At 62.6% G+C, this 24,012-nt stretch overlaps 1 protein-coding gene across 1 annotated transcript; it reads right to left on the bottom strand.

Moving 5' to 3' along the window:
• Window positions 1-7,468: 7,468 nt before the first annotated feature.
• UCN (urocortin) lies at window positions 7,469-7,789 on the bottom strand. Its single transcript, XM_045010892.1, has one exon. The coding sequence runs from the start codon at window positions 7,787-7,789 to the stop codon at window positions 7,469-7,471; it is 321 nt and encodes a 106-aa protein (XP_044866827.1).
• Between the last annotated feature and the right edge of the window lie 16,223 nt (window positions 7,790-24,012).

A 24,012-nucleotide genomic window follows, 5' to 3' on the forward strand; every position in this document is an offset into this window, starting at 1 on the left:
CCCTCAGGTTATCTATATTCCAAGAATAATGGAATTTTGTTTGTAATTTTGTTAAAAGCATGTGAAAAACCCTCTGGTGTCACTGGCTGGGTGGTGCTGCGGGTGGGGTGGGGTGGGGTGGAGGGGGCTGGGGTTCAGATGACACAGGTGGGGGCCGGATCTTCCCATTGCGTCACCACTTGCGCTAGCTCAGAGGGCCATCAGGCCCCGTCCCGCAGAGCCCTGGTCACATACGGGGGTGGGGGGGGGAGGGAGCCATCACAGCCCCCCCGAGCTCAATGACCAGGCCTGTCACACACACACCCCCGATCCGACACCCCCGCCATGCAATGGCGCCTCCACCAGGGAAAGACTGGATAGCACCACGCTAATTGCAACAGGAGCGCACCCCAGTGCACCCTGCCCCGCTCCCTGCATCATGGGCCCCTGGTGCCACCCCGGGGCCAGCCCTGCCTGCCGGGGAGAGCGCCCCCCGCTGAGCCCTGCACCCTGCAGCACAGCGCCCCCTGCTGAGCCCCCCACCCTGCTCCCTGCAGCACAGCGCCCCCTAGTGCCACCCCGGGGCCAGCCCTGCCTGCTGGGGAGAGCGCCCCCTGCTGAGCCCTGCACCCTGCAGCACAGCGCCCCCTAGTGCTGCCCCAGGGCCAGCCCTGCCTGCCAGGGGAGAGCGCCCGCTACTGAGCCCCCCCACCCTGCTCCCTACAGCACAGCGCCCCCTAGTGCTGCCCAAGGGCCAGCCCTGCCTGCTGGGGAGAGCGCCCCCTGCTGAGCCCCCCACCCTGCTCCCTACAGCACAGCGCCCCCTAGTGCCGCCCTGGGGCCAGCCCTGCCTGCCAGGGGAGAGCGCCCCCTGCTGAGCCCCCCACCCTGCTCCCTGCAGCACAGCACCCCCTACTGAGTGCCCCACTCCACTCCCCGCAGCACAGCACCCCCTACTGAGTGCCCCACCCCACTCCCTGCAGCACAGCGCCCCCTAGCGCCGCCCTGGGGCCAGCCCTGCCTGCCAGGGGAGAGCGCCCGCTACTGAGCCCCCCACCCTGCTCCCTGCAGCACAGCACCCCCTACTGAGTGCCCCACCCCACTCCCTGCAGCACAGCGCCCCCTACTGAGTGCCCCACCCCACTCCCTGCAGCACAGCGCCCCCTACTGAGTGCCCCACCCCACTCCCTGCAGCCCAGTGCCCCCTAGCGCCGCCCTGGGGCCAGCCCTGCCTGCCGGGGGAGAGCGCCCCCTGCTGAGCTGCTCCCTGGCACCAGCCTGGGGTCAGTGCTGTGAGGTATTAATAGCCTGCGGGGGTGGTGGAGAATAGAAGCCAGGTGTCCTGCTCACCTTGCACACGCTGCCTGGGGTGCAGGGCTCTGGCTTTGCCGCCTTAGCCTGCTGGGCCTCCAGTTGTATGCGGCTGTGGGGGTGGTGGCTCCCCCATGGGAAGGAGTTGTGGGCACGGCCGCGGAGGGGGAGCAGCACGGAGCCCCCCGCAGCCCTCCATTGCCATGGGCCTGTGCAGATGGGGCAGGTGCTGTGTCTCATGCAATTTCCTCTGGCGGCAGTGGGCAAACAGGGCTCGGCCAAGCAGGCACCCAGCAGCGTGGGGCTGTGTGCAATTACTGCCGTAAGCTGGGAGATGTGCCCCTGCCTGCCCCCGGCGCTGTGCCTGCAGCAGCTCACGCTGGCTCCACAAACCTGACCCTGGCCCTGGAGCCGCCGGCAGGCCCAGTGACGCAGGAGCCAGCCCCGGCTCAGCACACACGGGGGGCAGCTGCAGGTGCTCGGGCGGAGCTCTGTGCACGGCCCCAGCTGGGCTCTGACGCCACTGCCGAGGCGGATCAGCACAGAACTAATAGCATGGGGGGGGGCTCAGCCCCCCACTCTGAATACCCCCATGGGGGGGCAAGGTGTCTCGGAGTGTGGGGGAGTCAGGGCCCTGCACCCCCGGCTTCCTGCGATTCACGGGGACTCTCAGCCAGCCAGTAAAGCAGAAGGTTTATTTAGCCGACAGGAACACAGTCCAAGACAGGTTTTGCAGGCACAGATAACAGGATCCTCCCCAATTAGGTCCATTTTGGGGTCCCAGGAGCACCACAGCCCCCTTGGGGGGTCAGAGCCCCATCTGGGCTCCCCTCCATTCCCCAGCCAGCTCCTGAAAACTCTCTCACTCCCCCCAGCGTCTCCTCTCCCAGCCGTTGTTCAGCTTCCCGGGCAGAGGTGTCACCTGGCCTCACCTGGCCTCTACCCCTTCCTGGGTTCTCACGTTACACGCTCAGGTCTCCTCCCTCCAGCCAGTCTCCCATCCCCCAATGCAGATTGTCCTCCCAGGCCAAGACCCCCCCACTCAGCAATCACAGCCCCCAGTAAGAACAGTCCCAGTTCTCACACCAGGCCTGGCCTCCCCTCTCCTGTGGCTGCAGGAAGCTGATATCCTCTTCCCCAGCTCACTGCTGGTGCCCAGAAAGGCAGGAGTCTGCCCCAGAGCGGCCTCTGCTTCTTGGGGCCAAGGGCCCAGCTGAACTGTGGCCCCCAGACACCAGCCATGGCAGGGCCTGGCCCTCGGTGGGGGGACTGGTGGCCCCTCCAGTCTGCAGCCGCTCACCCCTGTACAAGCTGCCACACCCAATGCAAGCGGCTCTGGGGCTGCGGGACGCCATGGGAGCGTCAGGGCAGCCGCGCAGCTGGGTCCGTCCCCCCCCCCCCCCCCAGGCCCTCAGTGTCAGCCCCATGGAGCAGTAGAGTTTTATAGCCACTTCCAAGGGCAGTGGGTGGCGCTGCGGCCTGTGAGGAACCCTGAGCCCAGGCCAGCCAGGGGCTCAGGTCAGAAGCCTCGGGATGCCCAGTGCCTGCCAGTGCCTGCCAGTGCCCCCAGAACCCAGCCCTGGGCTCACCCCCATGGGCCCGGCCCCACAGGTGTCCAACCGTGGGTCTGTCATGGGGTCCCTGGGCGATGCTCTGGAACTGCTCCTCTGTCCTCGTGCCCCACAGCTCCTCCGTGCCTCTGTTCCTGTACGGCCCAGTGCCACCCCGCTCCTGTGTCTCCCCCACCTCCCCTGTTCCTCTGTCCCCGTACGGCCCAGTGCCGCCCGCTCCTCTGTCCCTGTATGGCCCAGTGCCGCCCACTCCTGTGTCCCCCCCCACCTCCCCTGTTCCTCTGTCCCCGTACGGCCCAGTGCCACCCCGCTCCTGTGTCCCTGTGTCCCCCCCACCTCCCCTGTTCCTCTGTCCCCGTACGGCCCAGTGCCGCCTGCTCCTGTGTCTCCCCCACCTCCCCTGTTCCTCTGTCCCCGTATGGCCCAGTGCCGCCCGCTCCTCTGTCCCTGTATGGCCCAGTGCCGCCCACTCCTGTGTCCCCCCCACCTCCCCTGTCCCTCTGTCCCCGTATGGCCCAGTGCCACCCCGCTCCTGTGTCCCCCCCACCTCCCCTGTCCCTCTGTCCCCGTATGGCCCAGTGCCACCCGCTCCTCTGTCCCTGTGTCCCCCCACCTCCCCTGTTCCTCTGTCCCCGTACGGCCCAGTGCCGCCCGCTCCTCTGTCCCTGTATGGCCCAGTGCCGCCCACTCCTGTGTCCCCCCCACCTCCCCTGTTCCTCTGTCCCCGTATGGCCCAGTGCCACCCGCTCCTGTGTCCCTGTGTCCCCCCACCTCCCCTGTTCCTCTGTCCCCGTATGGCCCAGTGCCACCCGCTCCTCTGTCCCTGTGTCCCCCCACCTCCCCTGTTCCTCTGTCCCCGTATGGCCCAGTGCCACCCCGCTCCTGTGTCCCCCCCACCTCCCCTGTCCCTCTGTCCCCGTATGGCCCAGTGCCACCCGCTCCTCTGTCCCTGTGTCCCCCCCACCTCCCCTGTTCCTCTGTCCCGTACGGCCCAGTGCCGCCCGCTCCTGTGTCCCCCCCACCTCCCCTGTCCCTCTGTCCCCGTATGGCCCAGTGCCGGCCGCTCCTCTGTCCCTGTGTCCCCCCACCTCCCCTGTTCCTCTGTCCCGTACGGCCCAGTGCCACCCGCTCCTCTGTCCCTGTGTCCCCCCCCCGCCCCGGGTCCTCTGTCCCCGTACGGCCCAGTGCCGGCCGCTCCTCTGTTCCTGTGTCCCCCCCACCTCCCCTGTTCCTCTGTCCCGTACGGCCCAGTGCCGCCCGCTCCTCTGTCCCCATACGGCCCAGTTCCGCCTGCTCCTCTGTTCCTGTACGGCCCAGTGCCACCCCGCTCCTGTGTCCCCCCAACATAAGAACATAAGAACATAAGAAAGGCCGTACCGGGTCAGACCAAAGGTCCATCTAGCCCAGTATCTGTCTACCGACAGTGGCCAATGCCAGGTGCCCCTGAGGGAGTGAACCTAACAGGCAATGATCAAGTGATCTCTCTCCTGCCATCCATCTCCATCCTCTGACGAACAGAGGCTAGGGACACCATTCTTACCCATCCTGGCCCATACGGCCCACCTCCTCTGTTCCTCTGTCCCTGTGTCCCCCCCACCTCCCCTGTTCCTCTGTCCCGTACAGCCCAGTGCCGCCTGCTCCTCTGTCCCTGTGTCCCCCCACCTCCCCTGTTCCTCTGTCCCCGTACGGCCCAGTGCCGCCCGCTCCTCTGTTCCTGTACGGCCCAGTGCCACCCCGCTCCTGTGTCCCCCCCACCTCCTCTGTTCCTCTGTCCCTGTATGGCCCAGTGCCACCCGCTCCTCTGTCCTCGTGCCCCCCCCAGCTCCCCCGCTCCTCTGTCCCCGTGCCGCCCGCTCCTCTGTCCTCGTGCCCCCCAGCTCCCCCGCTCCTCTGTCCCCGTGCTGCCCGCTTCTCTGTCCCTGTCCCCCCACCTCCCCCACTCCTCTGTCTCTGTGCTGCAAACCCTGTGCCCCCCAGATCCACCACTCCTCCCTTCCCATGCCCCCCCCCGTGTCCCCCATGCTGCAAACCCTGTGCCACCCAGCAAGACCTGGGCCCTACAAGCTGCTTCCCCCAATGCAGGGGGCTAGACCCACTCTCCGCGCCTGCAGCCAAGCAAACCCGTCCAGCCCCAGCCCCAGGCCCGTGCAGAGCTGCCGGGCGCCCAGGGAATCTGCAGGGGGTTCATTGCGCAGAGGGGCTGGTGCTGCAGCCCACGCGGCTCTGCCCCGCACGGCTGCGGCAGGTTGCCGGGGTCTGGGTTGTCTTGGGCCCCAGCACCCTGCCAGCAGCACCGTAGGGCACCCCTGGGCACCGCGCCACAAAGGGCCGGGCCCTGCCCTGTCTCCCACCCACCCGGGCGCCCCAGTCCCTGCCCCTCCTGGCACGCTGGGGGCTGGGCCCCTCTGGAGCCCAGGGAACCACCCGAACAAAGCCTGCCCCCCCTGGGAGAAAGGAAGCAGGGGCAGGGGCCAGCCCCATGGGCACCCAGCCCCATGGGCACCCCGCTGCCTTCCCCGGGGCTCTGAGCAGGCACCACCGAGCCCCCAACTACAGGATCCGCCACCCCAGGCACCCAGGGACCTTGAGACGGGCAGCACGAAACACCAGAGTCAATAGCGACTTTGCAATGGGAGGGGGCGGCCAACGCCTCCCCCATCACCTGGGCCGTCGGGGTCCCCTGCCCTCCCCTCCCCCAGGCCCCTGGCCCGTCGGGGTCCCCTGCCCTCCCCCAGGCCCCTGGCCCATAGAAATCTCCCCCGCCCCCCGCCTGCAGGCGCACCCAGAAGGGGGAGGCGGACCGAACTCGGGGCTCAGCAGCCCGCTCTGCCCTGCGCACGGGGGGAGGCGCCTCCCGCCTGACCTCCCGCCCCCCCGCCCCCCGCGGGCCAGGCCAATGTTCCGGGTCTCGGTCCCCGCCCCCAGCCCGGCTGGGTGTTGGGGGCAGCGCCCCTCCCCCCTTTGTCGGTCCCCCTCAGGCCCCGGCTCCCCCAGACAGGCGGGGCCCCCGGGACTGACCCTGGGCCGGGGGTGAGGTCCGAGCAATGGGGCTGGAGCCCCTCGGAGCTATTGGCCCAACTCCGCCCGCTCCCCCTCGGGGTCTGGCCCCCTGGGCTCCCCCCCCCCCCCGCCAGACTCCCCTTCCCCCTCCTCGGGCTCGGCCGGGGGCTGGTGTCGGCGGCTCCAGGCTAACGACCCGCTGCGGCCGGTGGGGGCCCGGCCCGGCCGGTCCTTGGGACCCCAGGCAGCTCCGCTGCGGCGCTCCGGGCCAGCTCGCTTCCCGCCCGCTCCCTCGGGTCCGGGGTGCACACAGGGGGCCCCCCGCGGCCCCAGCGCCGCGGCCCCGCTCCCGTCCCGGGCAGCGCCGCCCCAGCAGAGCTCAGCCCCGCCCGGATCCCCGCATCCCCCCCATAGCCCTCGGCGGTCCCCGGCCCTGCGGCTCCAGCCCCAGGCCGCCCGCCCCCGGGAGAGCCCCGCACCCCCGCACCCCGCACAGACCCTGCACCCGGAGAGCCCCGCACCCCCGCACTCTGCACCCCGCACAGACCCTGCCCCCCAGAGAGCTCCGCCCCCCGCCCCCGGAGAGCCCTGGACCCCCGCCCAGCACAGACCCTGCCCCCGGGAGAGCCCCGCACCCCCGCACCCCGCACCGACCCTGCCCCCGGGAGAGCCCCGCACCCCCGCACCCCGCACCGACCCTGCCCCCGGGAGAGCCCCGCACCCCCGCACCCCGGACAGACCCTGCCCCCGGGAGAGCCCCGCCCCCCCGCCCCCCGCACCGCCCCCGCCCCCGGGAGAGCCCCGCACCCCCGAACCCCGCACAGACCCTGCCCCCCAGAGAGCTCCGCCCCCCGCCCCCGGAGAGCCCCGCACCCCTGCCCCCGGGAGATCCCCGCACCGCCCCCCGCACCGCCCCTGCGCCCCGGAGAGCCCCGCACCCCCGCACTCTGCACCCCGCACAGACCCTGCCCCCCAGAGAGCTCCGCCCCCCGCCCCCGGAGAGCCCTGGACCCCCGCCCAGCACAGACCCTGCCCCCGGGAGAGCATCGGACCCCCGCACCCCGCACAGACCCTGCCCCCGGGAGAGCCCCGCGGCCCCGCACCCCGCACAGACCCTGCCCCCGGGAGAGCTCCGCCCCCCGCCCAGCACAGACCCTGCCCCCGGGAGAGCCCCGCACCCCCGCCCCTGCCCCCGGGAGAGCCCCGCACTCCCGCACCCCGCACAGACCCTGCCCCCGGGAGAGCCCCGCACCCCCGCACCCGGGAGAGCCCCGCTCCCCCGCACCCCGCACCGACCCTGCCCCCGGGAGAGCCCCGCTCCCCCGCACCCCGCACAGACCCTGCCCCCGGGAGAGCCCCGCACCCCCGCACCCCGCACAGACCCTGCGCCCCGGAGAGCCCCGCACCCCCGCCCAGCACAGACGCGCAGACGCCGGGGCTTTTCCCAAGACATTTTATTAGAAAATCGCAGCGCCCGAGCCGCGCCTCCAGCTGCGCCCTGGCGCGAAACGCTGCGGGGCCGGGCCGGGGGGCGCTGCGGGGCCGGGCTCTCTGCGCGCCCCCCGGCGGCCCTGCCCGGCGCAGCGCAGCGGCCCGCGCACGTGGCCTCACTTGCCCACCGAGTCGAAGATGAGCCGGTTCTGCTCGGCCTGCGCGCGTTGGCTCTGCGCCCGCGCCACGTCCAGCATGTGGCGCAGCAGGTGGAAGGTCAGGTCGATGGAGAGCGGCGGCTCCTCGCGCCTCGCCCGCGCCAGGCCGCCCACGGGCCGCAGGGCGCGCAGCAGCGGGGCCGGCTCGGGGCGCTGCGCGGGGCCCCGCAGGGACCGGCTCGGGCGGGGCGCGGCCTCGGCGCTGCTGCGGGGCCCGGCGGGGCGCAGCGGGGAGAGCAGCAGCGACGCCAGCAGCGCGGTCAGCAGCGCCCGCCTCATGCCGGGCGCGGTCCGGGACCTGCGGAGAGACCGCGAAGGTGACCGGGAACCGGACCCCGCCCCGGGCTGCCCCCGAGCCCCCGCCGAGCGACCTCCCCACACCCCGCCCCGGCTGCGCGCCCCGCCGAGCCCCTCCCCCCGCCCCAACGAGCCCCCTCCCCACACCCCGGGCTGCCTCGCCGAGCCCCCAAGCCCCACCCCATCCCCTGCCCCGGGCTGCCCCCGAGCCCCCTCCTCACACCCTGCCCCGGCTGCGCGCCCCGCCGAGCGCCCTCCCCACACCACGCCCCGGGCTGCGCTCCCCCCCCGTGCCCCTCCCCCCGCCCCGCCGAGCCCCCTCCCCACACCCTGCCCCGGCTGCGCGCCCCGCCGAGCCCCCTCCCCACACCAGGCCCCGGGCTGCCTCGCCGAGCCCCCAAGCCCCACCCCATCCCCTGCCCCGGGCTGCCCCAACGACCCCCGCCCCCGCCCCAGGCTGCGCTCTCCGGCGCAGGGTCCCGCGGCCGGCCCGGTCCTGGGGAATCGGGCGGGGCGCGCGGCCCCTCCGGCGGCCTCACCGAGTGGTGCCGTGCGGGGTGAGTCCGGTCCGGTCCGGTCCGTCCCGAGCGCGCTGAGCCGGAGGCTCGCGGGATGTTTATATAGAGCCGGGAGCTCCATTGACGTCAGTGGGACATGAACTGATTAGAGATGGAGCGACTCAGGGTCCGGCCTGGGCCAGCGCCGGACCGGCCCGGTACGCGCCCCCCGCCCTCGGACCGGCCCGCGCAGCGCTGGCACCTGGCGAGCCTGAGCCCCGGGGGCACCGAGCGCCGCGGCTCGGGGACGGTTCGTTCTGGGCCGGTCCCAGGCCCTGCGTCTCTCCTCTCCCTGCGCTTTATTTTCAGATTCTTAGCTGCCGGTGGGGCGCAGCGGCCAGAAAGCCTCCCCCCCCATAGCCAGCCCATAGGTATGTGGCCCCCATTCAGTTCCTTCTGCATGGCCATGCCCCCTCCTGGGCCGCCCCATAACCAGCCCCATAGCGTATTGCCCCCCCGCACTGCCCCCCAGAGCAACCCCCCAGCTATAACCGCTCCACCCACAGCCCCATGTACCCACAGCCGTCCCCTAGAGCCAGCCCCCATAACACATTGCCCCCATAGCCCCCCACACTCACTGCCCCCATATCCCCCTCCAATGCCCCATAGCCCCCCACACTCACTGCCCCCTATAACTCCCCTCCACTGCCCCCATAGCCGCCTCCACTCACTGCCCCCCAAAACTCCCTCCACTGTCCCCATAGTCCCCCCACACTCACTGCCCCCATATCCCCCTGCAGTGCTCCCATAGCCCCCCACACTCTCTGCCCCAAAGCCCCCCCCACACTCACTGCCCCCATAGCCCCCTCCACTCACTGCCCCCCAAAACTCCCTCCACTGTCCCCATAGCACCCCACCCTCTCTGCCCCATAGCCCCCTCCACTGCCCCATAGCCCCCCACACTCTCTGCCCCATAGCCCCCCTCCACTGCTCCCATAGCCCCCCACACTCACTGCTCCCATAGCCCCCCAAACTCTCTGCCCCAAAGCCCCCCCCACACTCACTGCCCCCATAGCCCCCTCCACTGTCCCCATAGTCCCCCCCCACTCACTGTCACCCAAATCTCCCTCCACTGCCCCATAGTCCCCCCCACTCACTGCCCCCCATAACCCCCCTCCACTGCCCCATAGCCCTCCACACTCACTGCCCCCCATAGCCCCCTACACTCACTGCCCCCCATAGCCCGGGGCCGGAGGCGCGGGCCTGCGCCCCCTATGTCTCCCCGCCCCCCCCCCCGGGGCTGGAAGCCCGGGCCTGCGCGCGTTGCTGTCCATGGTGCTGAGCTCTGCTGCCGGCCGCTCCGCTCCCCGAACCCCAGGGGCAGGGAAGTGGCTGCCGCGGTTACCGGGCGCAGGGGCTCCCGGGTCTGGCCCGCACTGGGGGTCCATCAGCCGTGCCCCCGGGTGGGCGCTGCCGGGGGCTGGTCGGTGCCCGTCTCTCTGCTCTGCTGGGGTTTGGTGAGCGCTGCCCAGAGCTGGGGGGAAGCGGGCGAGGGCGGCTGCGGGATGTGGGTCCGAGCGCCAGGCAGCTCCCCTTGCCACCGCAGCACGGCCCCCACCTGCCCTGGGCCAGCACAGAGCTGTGGGCCAGCGACGAGCGACCAGTGTGATCAGGAGCTGGGAAAACTGCCAGGCAGGGAGGGCGGGACGGGTGGGGAGGTGGATAAGGGAGGCCAGGACACATGCATTGGCCCCAGTGGCTGGCGGAGAGGGGAGTGTCTGTTCTCCAGCCACTGAACACAAGGACAAGGGGACAGTCAGTGGCGCACACGGTGGCAGGCTCAAAGTGAGAAGAGGAAACGCTTCTCCAGCCCAGGTGTACGTAGCCTGTGGAACTCGCTGCCACTGGGAGTCGCTGAGGGCCAGAACTGAGTGTGACTGCAAGGGACCAGCCGTTTCTAGGGATCCCCGGAGGATCCAGCCCCATTAATGCCGTAACAGAGAGAAAACACCCTGCTTCGGGGCTGAAGGCAATGGCTACCTGCCAGGGGCTCTCACCCCTTCCCCTGCAGCATACGGTGCTGCCGCCCTCAGCCGCAGGGCGCTGGGCGAGGTCAGAGCCAGCCAGGGCCCTGTGGGGCTGGGCGCTCCTGTCCCTGGCTGGGGTGAGCCCAGGGCAGGCAGCACCCCATGGGTCTCTGCTGGGGAGCAAAATCCCCCCCGGGCTGTCTGCCCTGAGCCCCATTGCTCCTGGGCCCTGGCCCCCTGACCCCGGTGTGAGGTCATGGGGGGACGTTTATGGATCTGGGCACTCCCAGACGCTGCCTGGGCCCATCCAGGGGGACACTTCTGCTCCTGTCTCAGCAGGCTCGGGGGCTGAGAGCATCCTGGGGGGCAGTCAAAGCCCAGGCGGGGAGGGACCCGCTGGCTCAGGCTGCGGCGTTCCCTGGAGAGCCCTGTGCCAGTGGCCAAGGAGCAGCCTGGGCCTGTGACCTGCACTCTGTGGAGCCGGCACCAGCTCGGCCAGGCCCTGGCTCCCGGGGAGCAGCGAGGTGCCTGCGGGGGTCTCCCCTACATGCTGGCAGAGAGGGGGCAGCAGCTCGTCCCTCCAGTTTGCGCAAACCACCTGCAGCCCTTGGGATTCCGGCCAACACCTGGAGGGGCTGTTCCCCACCCGCTGCTCCAGAGCAAGCCGGAGCCCTCGCCAGCCTGTTCCTGAATCACGGGGTCCTCTGCCCTGCAGGGAGCCAGAGACAGTGGGCGGGGGTGGGGGGGCGGGGGCGTGCCAGAGATACATAACGGTGCATCCCCCCCTGACACAGCACAGTACAACCCAGCCCACCCCTACACGGTGCATCCCCCCCGACACAGCATGGTACAACCCAGCCCACCCCTACATGGTGCATCCCCCCCGACACAGCATGGTACAACCCAGCCCACCCCTACACGGTGCATCCCCCCCGACACAGCATGGTACAACCCAGCCCACCCCACACAGCGCATCCTGAACCCCCACAGCACAGTACAACCCAGCCCAGCCCACATGGTGCATCCCACCCCTACACAGTGCATCCCACCCCCACATGGCACATCCTGCCAAGCAATACACTGCATCCCACCCCCTCACAGTGCATCCCACCCCCCCAGCACAGTACAACCCATCTCAGCCCACATGGTGCATCCCACCCCCTCACAGTGCATCCCCCCCACAGCACAGTACAACCCATCCAACCCCCTCACAGCGCATCCCACTCCCACAAGGTGCAGCCCACACACACACAGTGCATCCTGCCAAGAAATACACTGTATCCCACCCCCTCACAGTGTATTCCACCACTTCTCTGAGCATCCCACCCCCCACACAGTGCATTCCATCCCTAAATAGTGCATCCCACCCCCCAGCACAGTACAACCCATCCCACCCCCTTACAGTGCATTCCACCCCTACACGGTGCACTCCCCCCCCACAGCACAGTACAACCCATCCCACCCCCTCACTGTGCATCCCACCCCACACAATGCTTTCCACCCCTACACAGTGCATCCCGCCCCCCCCCCAGCACAGTACAACCCATGCCAGCTCACACAGTGCATCCCACCCCTACATGGTGCATCCAGCCCCCCCCCCAACAGCACAGTACAACCCATCTGTTGCATCCCACTCCCACGTGATGCATCCCGCTCCCCCAGCACAGTACAACCCATCCCACCCCCACATGGCACATCCCACTCGCACATGGCACATCCCACCCACACACAGTGCATCCTGCCAAGAAATACACTGTATCCCACCCCCCACACAGTGTGACCCACCCCCACATGGCACATCCCACCCCCACACAGATCACCCCACCCCCGCACGGTGCATCCTGCCAAGCAATACAGTGCATCTCACCCCCACATGGCACAGCTCCCCCCCACCCAGCACATCCCACCCCTCCCACATAGCGCATCCCTTGACACACACTACCTGCCCTGCCCAGCAATGCACCCACAGGGATGTTCCGCCCCCCAGCAATGCACCCACATGCACCATCGCTCCCCAGGCCCCAGGCAGCGCCGCCCAGAGGATTCAGGGGCCTGGGGCAACGCAATTTTGGGGGCCCCTTCCATAAACAAGAGTTGCAATCCTATAGAATACGATATTCTCCTGGGGGCCTGGGGCAAATGGCCCCCCTTCCCCCCCCCGGCGACCCTGGCCCCAAGGGGTGCACCCTCCCCAGAGCGAAGACTGGCCAGGGGCTGATGGCCACAGACAGGGGCCCCCGGGGCTCGGGCCTGTGCATCCCAATGACACCGCGTGCCGGGCGGGCTCACGGGAGACGTCAGAGCACGCAGCAGCCTGCTGACGAGGAATGGCCAGGCCATCCTGTCCCCCGAGCGCCCTCCTGTCCCACGAGCAAGGAGCCAGAGGAGGCAGGAGGGGAATCGCTGGCTGGGTGAGGCATGTAGGGGGAGGGCTTTGCGGGAGTGGAATATGGGGCCCCTTCTCCAGGGCGAGGGGGCGATACAGGCTGCCTGGCCTGCACCTTGGAGGGGGGTCGCTCTCCTCGGGACGGGCTGGCTGGAGGAGCTGCGGGGTTCAGCTAATCGCACAGGAGGGGTAAGCAGAGCCGAGCGCTCAGCACAGGCTGGAGCTGCTGAGAACACAACTCGTTCAGGAGCCGAAGGCCATGGCGAGAAGGGCTCCTCTCCTCCCTGTGCCGCTGCAGCACGGCGCGGAGCCAGGGGGGTTGGGACTGCTGATTTCTGAGCCTGTTCCTTGTTCTGACACAGAGCTGGTGGGACAACGCGCGTGTCACAATCAGTGGTGCACCCCACCCAGGCAGGGGAGAGGGAGGGGCATTACCTGGCTCCAAGTCACGGATAACTCAGAAGAAAATGGTGGTAGATGTTTCTGGCTCGATGTCCTAGCAGCCGAAGCACAGGACAGGGCGTGAGCTGGTGTGTGTTACAGACCCCAGGATGACCCGCGCCGTACGCACCTACCTACAGCCTGCAGGGGAACAAGCCGTGACCGCTGGCGCCTTCATGCTGAGTGACCTGCTGGAGGGCTCGTCCTGCCAGCGCGAAACGTCCTTGGAATGGCTGCGCATGGCGATGGCAAGTCCCTACCTTCCAAAGGGTTGCAGCCGACAGGGGGGATTGTACATTAGACCTGGTCCTAACCATAGGCGCCGACTCCGACACCGGCAGCTCCTCGCCCCAGCTCGCCTCCGCTCCACCTCCGCAGCCTCCCCTGGGGCGCCGCTGAGTCCTGCTTCTCCCCCTCCCTCCCAGCGCTTGCGCCACAAAACAGCTGTTTCACGCGGCAAGCGCTGGGGGGGAGGGGGAACACGGCGCTCGGAGAAGAGGCGGGGCAGGGATTTGGGGAGGGGTACAATAGGGGTAGGGAGGGGGCGGAGTCGGGGTGGGCCAGGGGCGGGACCAGGGGCAGGGGGGTACGAGCACCCACCGGCACCAAGGAAAGTTGGCTCCTGTGGTCCTAACAGAGGGGAACTGATCACAGAGCGAAAAATTCCTGGCAGCTTCGGTAACAGTGATCCTGACTTGATCACCTTTATAATGCGCAACCAGCATAAAGCCCGGACCAGTAATATGCACATCTGGGGCTTCAACAGGGCCAATTTGACAGAGCTGAAAACAATTCGGAGCCAGATCAGCTGGGAGGAAGAGTTTAATCAGAAAAATGTGAATGAGAATTGGAAATCATGTAAGACACCGTACCAGGGGCCCCACAATCCACAATCCAACAGTCACAAAGACGCTGCGCTGGTTAAAAAGGGACCTGGGTGACTGGGCAACAAAATGGCAGATGAAATTCAATGTTGATAAATGCAAAGTGATGCCCATTGGAAACCATCATCCCAATGCTACATATACAATGCTGGGGGCTAAATTAGCCGTTACCACTCAGGAAAGATCGTGGAGTCACTGTGGATAGTTCTCTGAAAACATCCACTCAATGTGCAGCGGCAGCCAAAAAAGCGAACAGCATGTTGGGAACCATTAGGAAAGGGATAGATAATGAGACAGAAAATATATTGCCTGAGTATAAATCCATGGGACACCCAGATCTTGAACACCGTGTGCAGATGTGGTCGCCCCATCTCAAAAAAGATCTATTGGAATTAGAAACGGTTCAGAGAAGGGCAACAAAAATGATTCGGGGGATGGAACAGCTGCCGTATGAGGAGAGAGAAAACAAATTGGGACTTTTCAGCTTGGAAAGGAGCTGCCTGAGGGGGGTACAATAGAGGCAAATCATGTGAAGAAGTGAAAGAGGAAGTGTTATTTACCCTGTCACATAGCATAAGAACCGGGGGGCACCCAATGAAATTAATAGGCAGCAGGTTTAAAACAAAGAACAGGAAGTATTTCTTCAAACAACACACAACCTGTGGAACTCATTGCCAGGGGATGTTGTGAAGGCCAAAAGTATAACTGGGTTCAACAAAAATTAGATAAGTTCCTGGATGATATTAGCCAAGATGGGCAGGGATGCAACCCAATGGTCTGGGTCTCCCTAACCAATTTGCCAGAAGCTGGGAATGGGCAACAGGGGATGGGTCACTTGATGATTTCCTGTTCTGTTCATTCCCTCTGGGGCACCTGGCACTGGCCACTGTCGGTAGACAGATACTGGGCTGGATGGACCTTTGGTCTGACCCGGTACGGCCGTTCTTATGTTAAGCAAACAGGTGTAAATGTGTCCATCTAGGAACAAAGGATACGGCTGTACATACAGGTTGGGGGACTCGGTCCTGGGCAGCAGGGACTCTGGAAAAGTTTGGGGCCCACGACAGACAAACATGAGCTCCCAGAGCAATGCTGTGGCCAAAAAGAAACCTGATGCGGTTTGACAAGGCCAAGTGCAGAGTTCTGCACTTCGGACAGAAGAATCCCATGTACTGTGTGATGGTGCTGCCCGTGGGAGCCAGCTGAGGTCACTCACTTCGGGTGAACTGCAAACCAAACGGGGCAGACAAACCCCAGAAGCTGGTGGTTATTCCAATACTTAGATTTACCAACCAGCACAAAACAGCTTCTGTAGCACCTCACTGGTTACTCAGAGTCCAAACCCCGCAGTTCCCTTAAAGTGCCCAGCCTCAGGCCTCCATCCAGACACACACATCAGATATGCTGATGATTCCTGAACATCTTATCTCATCATAGATTCATAGACTCTAGGACTGGAAGGGATCTCGAGAGGTCATCGAGTCCAGTCCCCTGCCCTCATGGCAGGACCAAATACTGTCTAGACCATCCCTGATAGATATTTATCTAACCTACTCTTAAATATCTCCAGAGATGGACATTCCACAACCTCCCTGGGCAATTTATTCCAGTGTTTAACCACTCTGACAATTAGGAAGTTTTTCCTAATGTCCAACCCAAACCTCCCTTGCTGCAGTTTAAGCCCATTGCTTCTTGTTCTGTCCTTAGAGGCTAAAGTGAACAAGGTTTCTCCCTCCTCCTGATGACACCCGTTTAGATACCTGAAAACTGCTATCATGGCCCCTCTCAGGCTTCTCTTTTCCAAGCTAAACAAACCCAATTCTTTCAGCCTCCTTCGTACGTCATGTTCTCTAGACCTTTACTCATTCTTGTTGCTCTTCTCTGGACCCTCTCCAATTTCTCCACATCTTTCTTGAAATGCGGTGCCCAGAACTGGACACAATGCTCCAGCCGAGGCCTGACCAGCGCAGAGGAGAGCGGAAGAAAAGGTTCTTCCAACCCCAAAGGATCAGCCACACACCCAGGTCCAATTATAACTTAGATCTTACCCAAAATACACGCTACAGCCAATTCTTATTAACTAAGCTAAAATTTATTTAAAAAGAAAAGAGAGAGAGTGTTGGTTAAAAGATCAATCTACAGACAGACGTGAATTCAGTTCTTGAGGTTCAGACACAGCAGAGATGAGCTTGTAGTTGCCAAAAGTCCTTTTAGAAATAGTCCAGAGGTTACAGTCCAATGTCCATATTCAGGGTGACTCCAGTCAGTGACTGGGGATCTCAATCCTTGTGGCTTAAGGTTTCCCCCTCTTGAAACCCAAAGCAGATCTGAGATGAAGCAGGATCATGTCCCAGGGTTCTTAGCAGCCTTTCCGCCTGAGAAAACAATGGGCTTAACTCTCCTTCTCCCAACCATCCTGGCAATTAGCACAGAGTAATTTATCCATTAACAGTTCAGATACAGGTTTCAGAGTAGCCGCCATGTTAGTCTGTATCCGCAAAAAGAACAAGCGTACTTGTGGCACCTTGAAGACTAACAAATTTATTTTAGCTTATGCTGAAATAAATTTGTTAGTCTCCAAGGTGCCACAAGTTCAGATACAGGTCACCACAACCTTCAAAGAGACACACAGACAATAATACTATTTCATTCAAGTGTCTTCCTAAATGTTAATATTCCTTTTTTGAGCTTTGAATCAAAGCTATAGCAATAGACAAGCCTTGTTTGCTGACATCCCAAGCCCTGAGCAAACATCTATCCTTCTACCTCTAACAATGGGCTGCATTTCAAAGCTCTAGTCATTTACAGATCTTCCTAACAAGTCTTTAAAGTTCGGCCCTGGGTCAGGTCAGTCTGGGAGGTAATTAACTCTTTCTGGCCCTGTCATCCTTCAATGAGATATTAGATCAGACACATAACGTCACACACTGCTACAGACTAGGGACCGAATGACTAGGCAGCAGTTCTGCAGAAAAGGACCTAGGGGTTACAGTGGATGAGAAGCTGGATATGAGTCAACAGTGTGTCCTTGTTGCCAAGAAGGCTAACGGCATTTTGGGCTGTATAAGTAGGGGCATTGCCAGCAGATCGAGGGATGTGATCATTCCCCTCTATTTGACGTTGGTGAGGCCTCATTTGGAGTACTGTGTCCAGTTTTGGGCCCCACACTACAAGAAGGATGTGGAAAAATTGGAAAGAGTCCAGCGGAGGGCAACAAAAATGATTAGGGGGCTGGAGCACATGACTTATGAGGAAAGGCTGAGGGAACTGGGATTGTTTAGTCTGCAGAAGAGAAGAATGAGGGGGGATTTGATAGCTGCTTTCAACTACCTGAAAGGGGGTTCCAAAGAGGATGGATCTAGACCAGGGGTCTTCAATCTTTCAGAAGTGCTGTGCCAAGTCTTCATTAATTTACTCTAATTTAGGGTTCCACATGCCAGTAATACATTTTAACGTTTTTAGAAGGTCTCTCTCTATAAGTCTATAATATATAACTAAACTATTGTTGTATGTAAAGTAAATAAGGTTTTTAAAATGTTTAAGAAGATTCATTTAAAATTAAATTAAAATGCAGAGCCCCCTGGACCGGTGGCCAGGACCCAGGCAGTGTGAGTGCCACTAAATATCAGCTTGTGTGCCGACTTCGGCACCCGTGCCATAGGTTGCCTACCCCTGGACTAGACTGTTCTCAGTGGTGGCAGACGACAGAACAAGGAGCAATGGTCTCAAGTTGCAGTGGGGAGGTTTAGGTTGGATATTAGGAAACACTATTTCACTAGGAGGGTGGTGAAGCACTGGAATGGGTTACCTAGGGAGGTGGTGGAATCTCCTTCCTTAGAGGTTTTTAAGGTCAGGCTTGACAAAGGCCTGGCTGGGATGATTTAGTTGGGGTTGGTCCTGCTTTGAGCAGGGGGGTTGGACTGGATACCTCCTGAGATCTCATCCAACCCTAATCGTCTATGACTCCAGTAAAACAGCTAACGTGATCCTGGGCTGGACAAACAGGGGAATCTTGCGTCAGAGCCGAGAGGTTATTTTTCCCTCTGGATTTGGTGCTGATGTGACTGCTGCTGGGATCCTGTGTCCCGGTCTGGTGCCACAATTCTGGGAGGATGCTGATCAGTTGGTGAGGGTCAGAGAAGAGCCATGGTCTATCAGGCTCTACATGGGGAACAAATATTTGCTAATGGGCTCTTCAATCGAGCAGAGGAAGGTCTGACACAGCCCAGGGCTGGAAGTTGAAGCCAGACAATCTCAGACTGTAAATACAGTGTAAATGTAGCTGTGAGAGTGATTAACCATCAGAATAGGGGCCGGGGGTGGGGGCGGTTCTCCAGCACTGGCTGTTTTTCCATCAAGACTGGATGTTTTCCTAAAACATCAGCTCTGGAAATTATTTTGGGGAAGTTTCATGGTCTGTGTTGTTCAGGGTGGGGTGGGGAGGGGTCTGTGTGATGGGGCGGGGGTCAGGGGAGGGGTCTGTGTGATAGGGAGGGGGGATGGGGGTCCATGTGATGGGGTGGGGAGGGGTGGGGGGTCAGGGGAGGGGTCTGTGTGATGGGGCAGGATGGGGTGAGGATATGGGGAGGGGTCTGTTGGATGGGGAGGAGGGGTCAGTGCAATGGGGCAGGGGGGGAGGTCAGGGGAGGGGTCTGTGTGATGGGGCAGGATGGGGTGAGGATATGGGGAGGGGTCCGTTGGATGGGGAGGAGGGGTCAGTGCAATGGGGCAGGGGGGGAGGTCAGGGGAGGGGTCTGTGTGATGGGGCAGGATGGGGTGAGGATATGGGGAGGGGTCCGTTGGATGGGGAGGAGGGGTCAGTGCAATGGGGCAGGGGGGGAGGTCAGGGGAGGGGTCTGTGTGATGCAGCGGGGAGGGGTGGGGATCAGGGGAGGGGTCCGTGTGATGGGCCGGGGAGGGGTCTGTGCAATGGGGGAGGGGTCCGTGTGAGGGGCTGGGCATCAGGGGAGGGGTGGGGGTCAGGGGAGGGGTCAGTGTGATGGGGCGGGGAGGGGTGGGAGTCAGGGGAGGGGTCCGTGTGATGGGGTTGGGGAGGGGTGGGGATCAGGAGAGGGGTCTGTGTGATGGGGCGGGGGTCAGGGGAGGGGTGGGGATCAGGGGAGGGGTGTAGGTCAGGGGAGGGGTCTGTATGATGCAGCGGGGAGGGGTGGGGATCAGGGGAGGGGTCCGTGTGATGGGGCGGGAAGGGGTGTGGGTCAGGGGAGGGGTCTGTGTGATGCAGCGGGGAGGGGTGGGGATCAGGGGAGGGGTCCGTGTGATGGGGCAGGGGTCGGGGAGGGGTGGAGGTCAGGGGAGGGGTCCGTGTGATGGGGAGGGGAGGGGGTCTGTGCAATGGGGGAGGGGTCTGTGTGATGGGGCGGGAAGGGGTGTGGGGTGTGGGATCACCAGGGGAGGGGTGGAGGTCAGGGGAGGGGTCTGTGTGATGGGGCGGGGAGGGGTGGTGGTCAGGGGAGGGGTCCGTGTGATGGGGCGGGGGTCGGGAAGGGGTGGGGATCAGGGGAGGGGTGTAGGTCAGGGGAGGGGTCTGTGTGATGCAGCAGGGAGGGGTGGGGGTCAGGGGAGGGGTCCGTGTGATGGGTAGGGGAGAGGGTCTGTGCAATGGGGGAGGGGGTCTGTGTGATGGGGTGGGGATCAGGGGAGGGGGTCCATGTGATGGGCCGGGGGTCAGGGGAGGGGTGTGGGTCAGGGGAGGGGTCTGTGTGATGAGCCTCCTGCCCCCAGCTCGGCCCATCAGCCATGGCGAGTGAGAGAGGGAAGGGGGCCGATGATTTACCCGCGTGAGAATCCGTCACGAGCACAGAACAAGGGGCCCGGCGTTCTCAAACAGAACAGCTCCGTTAGGAAGGGGTTAATCATGGGCCCTCGCTGGCTGCAGCCTCGTCCCAGCAGGCCATGCGTGTGGGGCACAGGGCGAGGGGAGGGGGGGTCCACAAACAGCCTCCCCACTTCCTGGCTGCGAGCCCCTCCTGCATGCCCCATAGGAGCCACCCGCTCCCACCTCACACGCCCCTTACGCCCAGACCTCCCGCCCGTCTGCACCCCCTCCCCCCACGGCCTCTCCCCCAAGTCACCCACCTGCAGGCACCGGCCCCGCCAAGCCCTCAGCTCAAGGAGCCGCTCCGTGGCCAGCGCCCCCCGCAGGCGCCTGGCAGCCCGGCTCCGTGGCAGACGGGCTGCGAGGCTGGGCGAGTGCCTGCTGCCAGGGTTCGACAATTGCAGCCTGTCCTGGCCGCCGGGCCGGGGGAAGGTGCGACTGGCTGAAGTAATGAGTGTTGGCAATGCCCTGGCATCACACACGGGCCGGCTGCCGGGACGAGCCCCATGGATTTCCTGCAAGGCCAGGCAGCGGCTGGGGATGTGCATGTGCCCATGCGACCCTGGACTCCAGCTTGGGCCTGTAACTTTCCATGCCTGTGGGCTTGTGTGAGACAGTGAATTTCCAGGCACATGGCAGAGGATATAAAAGGCCCTGAGAAATCTCTGTTTGGGCCTCCGTTGCCTGCCCTGCTTCTCTGGCCTGTGGCTTTCCAGCTGAGCGGAGCATTTTGAACTATGGCCCGAGGCCCTCCCAGACTTTTGGGAGATGCCAGCGGGACGCTGCAAGCCAGCAGGCTATTCCGTCACTGCCACTGCCCGGAAACGAGGGCGTCGCAATGGTGGGCTGCGTGTGAGCTGCTAAGTCTTAGTCGCGCTCTTCTTGCGTTTGCCATTAACCCTGTGGCTTCTAGTGCCTACGGGCGTGGCAGCAGTGGCAGATTAACAAATTTGGCGCCCCTAGGCCCTCAAAAAATCCCTCCCCCCCCGCCAGCTCACCTCCGCTCCCCCGCGGCAAGCCTGGGGGCGGGGGGCAAGGGGAGTTGTGGCGCGCTCGGAGTTGGAGAGGGGTCACGAGGAAATTTGCTGCCCTAGACCTAGGCCTTGTTGGCCTAGGCGATAATACGCCGCCGCATGGCAGCAGTGCAGTTACTGGGGCAGATCTGAGCTGGCTCCTGACCTGGCTAAGGGGCTGCTCTCCTGGGGTTAGAGGCCCCATATGTGATGAAATTGGTTTTCAGTAACCACTCATCAGAGTCCAGTGTCTGGTGGTGATGCCTGAGCACCTGCATTTCTACTTCCCGTTAACCAGGGGTCTGAGGGAATGCTCCCCTGACAGCTATCTGGCCGCTCACCCGCCACTCCTCTGCCAGCCACCTGCCGCTCTGCTGCACCCTCTGCTCAGCCGTCTCTTACTGATTTTCAGCTCTCCGCTGGCTGGGCAGACACTGCCCCATCCCAAGTGATTCCCGCTCTCAGTGATGGAGCATTTAAAATAACAAAAGAGGCTCCCAATGAAACCGAGGCCTCGTCTACACTGGCAATTTACAGCATGGCTCAGGGGTGTGAAAAACCACCCCCCGAGCACAACTCTCAGGGCTGTAAAGCACCAGTGTAGACAGGGCACCAGCGCTGGGAGCTGCGCCCCTGGGCAGATGGTGCGTTTAGAGCGCTGGTGCCAGGGCAGCACTTTTCAGTCTAGACCAGCCCTTACGTAGCGTGGTCGTCGAACAGTGGGGGAGGAACAGTCTAGGGATTCCTAGGCAGAGGCCACACACCTCCCGGCTGGAAGATCTGTTCCCACCCACTCTTCCTTTCACAGGCCTCTGGCATTCGAGCCCCTGGCTTAACAAGGTGCTTTCAGCTGAAGGTCACCCCCCTCATTTGGGACAGGCTAAGCACAGTCCTGCTTCTTTGCATTCCTACAGTAATTACAACATTTTGGTAACAGCATTTCACTGCCCCTGCATTCAGTACTAAAGTGATTCGTACCCAACACCAGCCAAAATTGATTACTTTGACACCGCTCTATCTGCTGAATATAAAGCAGAGCAGGAGCAAACTATATTTACATAAACACACCCAAAGCCTCTCCCCCTCCCAGCTCGCTGTCAGGGGAACAGTCATTCTGGCCTTGTCTACACTGGCAAGTTTCTGTGCAGTAAAGCAGCTTTCTGCGCCGTAACTCCCGAGGTTACACACTGCCCAGCCACTTACTGCGCAGACTATAAGCTGGATAGAAAACTGGCTAGATGGTCGGGCTCAGCGGGTAGTGATCAATGGCTCCATGTCTAGTTGGCAGCCGGTATCAAGTGGGGTGCCCCAAGGGTCGGTGCTGGGGCCGGTTTTATTCAATATCTTCATTAACGATCTGGAGGATGGTGTGGACTGCACCCTTAGCAAGTTCGCAAATGAAACTAAGCTGGGGGGAGAGGTAGATACACTAGAGGGTAGGGATAGGGTCCAGAGGGACCTAGACAAATTAGAGGATTGGGCCAAAAGAAACATGATGAGGTTCAACAAGGACAAGTGCAGAGTCCTGCACTTAGGAGGGAAGAATCCCAGGCACTGCTACAGACTAGGGACCGAATGGCTGGGCAGCAGTTCTGCAGAAAAGGACCTAGGGGTTACGGTGGACGAAAAGCTGAATATGAGTCAACAGTGTGTCCTTGTTGCCAAGAAGGCTAACGGCATTTTGGGCTGTATTAGTGTCACGGAGTGTGGGGGAACCAGGCCCTGCACCCCCGGGCTCCCTGCCGAGTCACCAGGACTCTCAGCCAGCCAGTAAAGCAGAAGGTTTATTTAGACGACAGGAACACAGTGCAACACAGGTCTTGCAGGCACAGATAACAGGATCCCCCCCTGTTAGGTCCATCTTGGGGCCCCACAGCCCCCCTCGGGGATCAGAGCCCGATCTCCCTGCCTCCCCTCTCTTCTCCAGCCAACTCCCGTCTGCCCACCCCCCTCCGGCCCCTCCTCTCCCCTCTGCCTCTTTCCCGGGCCAGGAGGTCACCTGACCCCTTTGTCTCCAACACCTTTAGCCAGCACCTTTGCAGGGAGGGGCCCGGCCATCAGTTGCTAGGAGACAGAGTGTCAGGCATTTGCTTCATGGACTTTTGCTGCTAGATACTTAGGAACTGTACCCAGCCCCCAGTAAGACCAGTCCCACTTCGTCACAATTAGTAGCCAGCAGGGGGTTGGACTAGATACCTCCTGAGGTCCCATCCAACCCTGATATTCTATGATTCTATGTAAGCTGCTCCCAGCTACTTGCAACCAAATGACACTAGCCAGTAGCTCCAGTCCCAGGCACAACCCTAGGAACCTCCGTCTTGCAGTGTCCAGTTATGCCCCCTGGACGCTGCAAACTTATATGAGTTCATCAATTTAACAAAGAAATTGATAGGCACCAAACTTCTTATACCAAGGGGAGTCTCTGACACATCTCAAACCAAACACACTTCTTCAAATTTATTAACTACAAAGACAGATTTTAAGTGATTATATGTCAAAGCACAAGAAGTCAGATTTGTGTCAAAACACATTCTAAGCTGATCTTAGCACTTTCAATTCTTTTACAAACTTAGATGCTTCTCACACAGGCTGGCTGGTTGCCCTTTAGCCAGGCTCTCCCCTTTGATCAGCGCTTCAGTCCCTTACTTCAGTCCCATACTTGGAAGCACCCTGCTTCCCTGTCGTTACAATGCTGCCTCTGGCGGGATACTTCTGAGAGTGACAATGCAGGACAAATTGCTCCGAGCAGGGCAGTCACAGCCCCAGGCTGGGGTCCTTTGCACACCAAGGCAAACCAAACCAGCCAGACAGAGAGGACTTTGGTCTCACCCCACTGGCTAACCACAAGTCACACAAGCAATTCCCCTAGACACTCCAGTCTCCCAGTATCACCACCAGTGCCACTCGTCCTGGGGATAAATGGTTATGAAAACCAACACCCCAGTAAAAGAAAACGGTTCTCTCAATCCCAAAGGACCAAGCCCCAGACCCAGGTCAATATACAAATCAGATCTTACCCACAAATCACGCTGTTGCCAATCCTTTAGAATCTAAAATCTAAAGGTTTATTCATAAAAGAAAAAAGATCTAGATGAGAGGTAGAATTGGTTAAATGGAATCA

The sequence above is a fragment of the Mauremys mutica genome, chromosome 3 (genome assembly GCF_020497125.1).
Source record: "Mauremys mutica isolate MM-2020 ecotype Southern chromosome 3, ASM2049712v1, whole genome shotgun sequence".
Taxonomy (NCBI): domain Eukaryota; kingdom Metazoa; phylum Chordata; order Testudines; family Geoemydidae; genus Mauremys; species Mauremys mutica.

Bases quoted from the DNA above. Each gene is read 5' to 3' on its own strand.
- UCN (XM_045010892.1), bottom strand. From the start codon at position 7,789: ATGAGGCGGGCGCTGCTGACCGCGCTGCTGGCGTCGCTGCTGCTCTCC.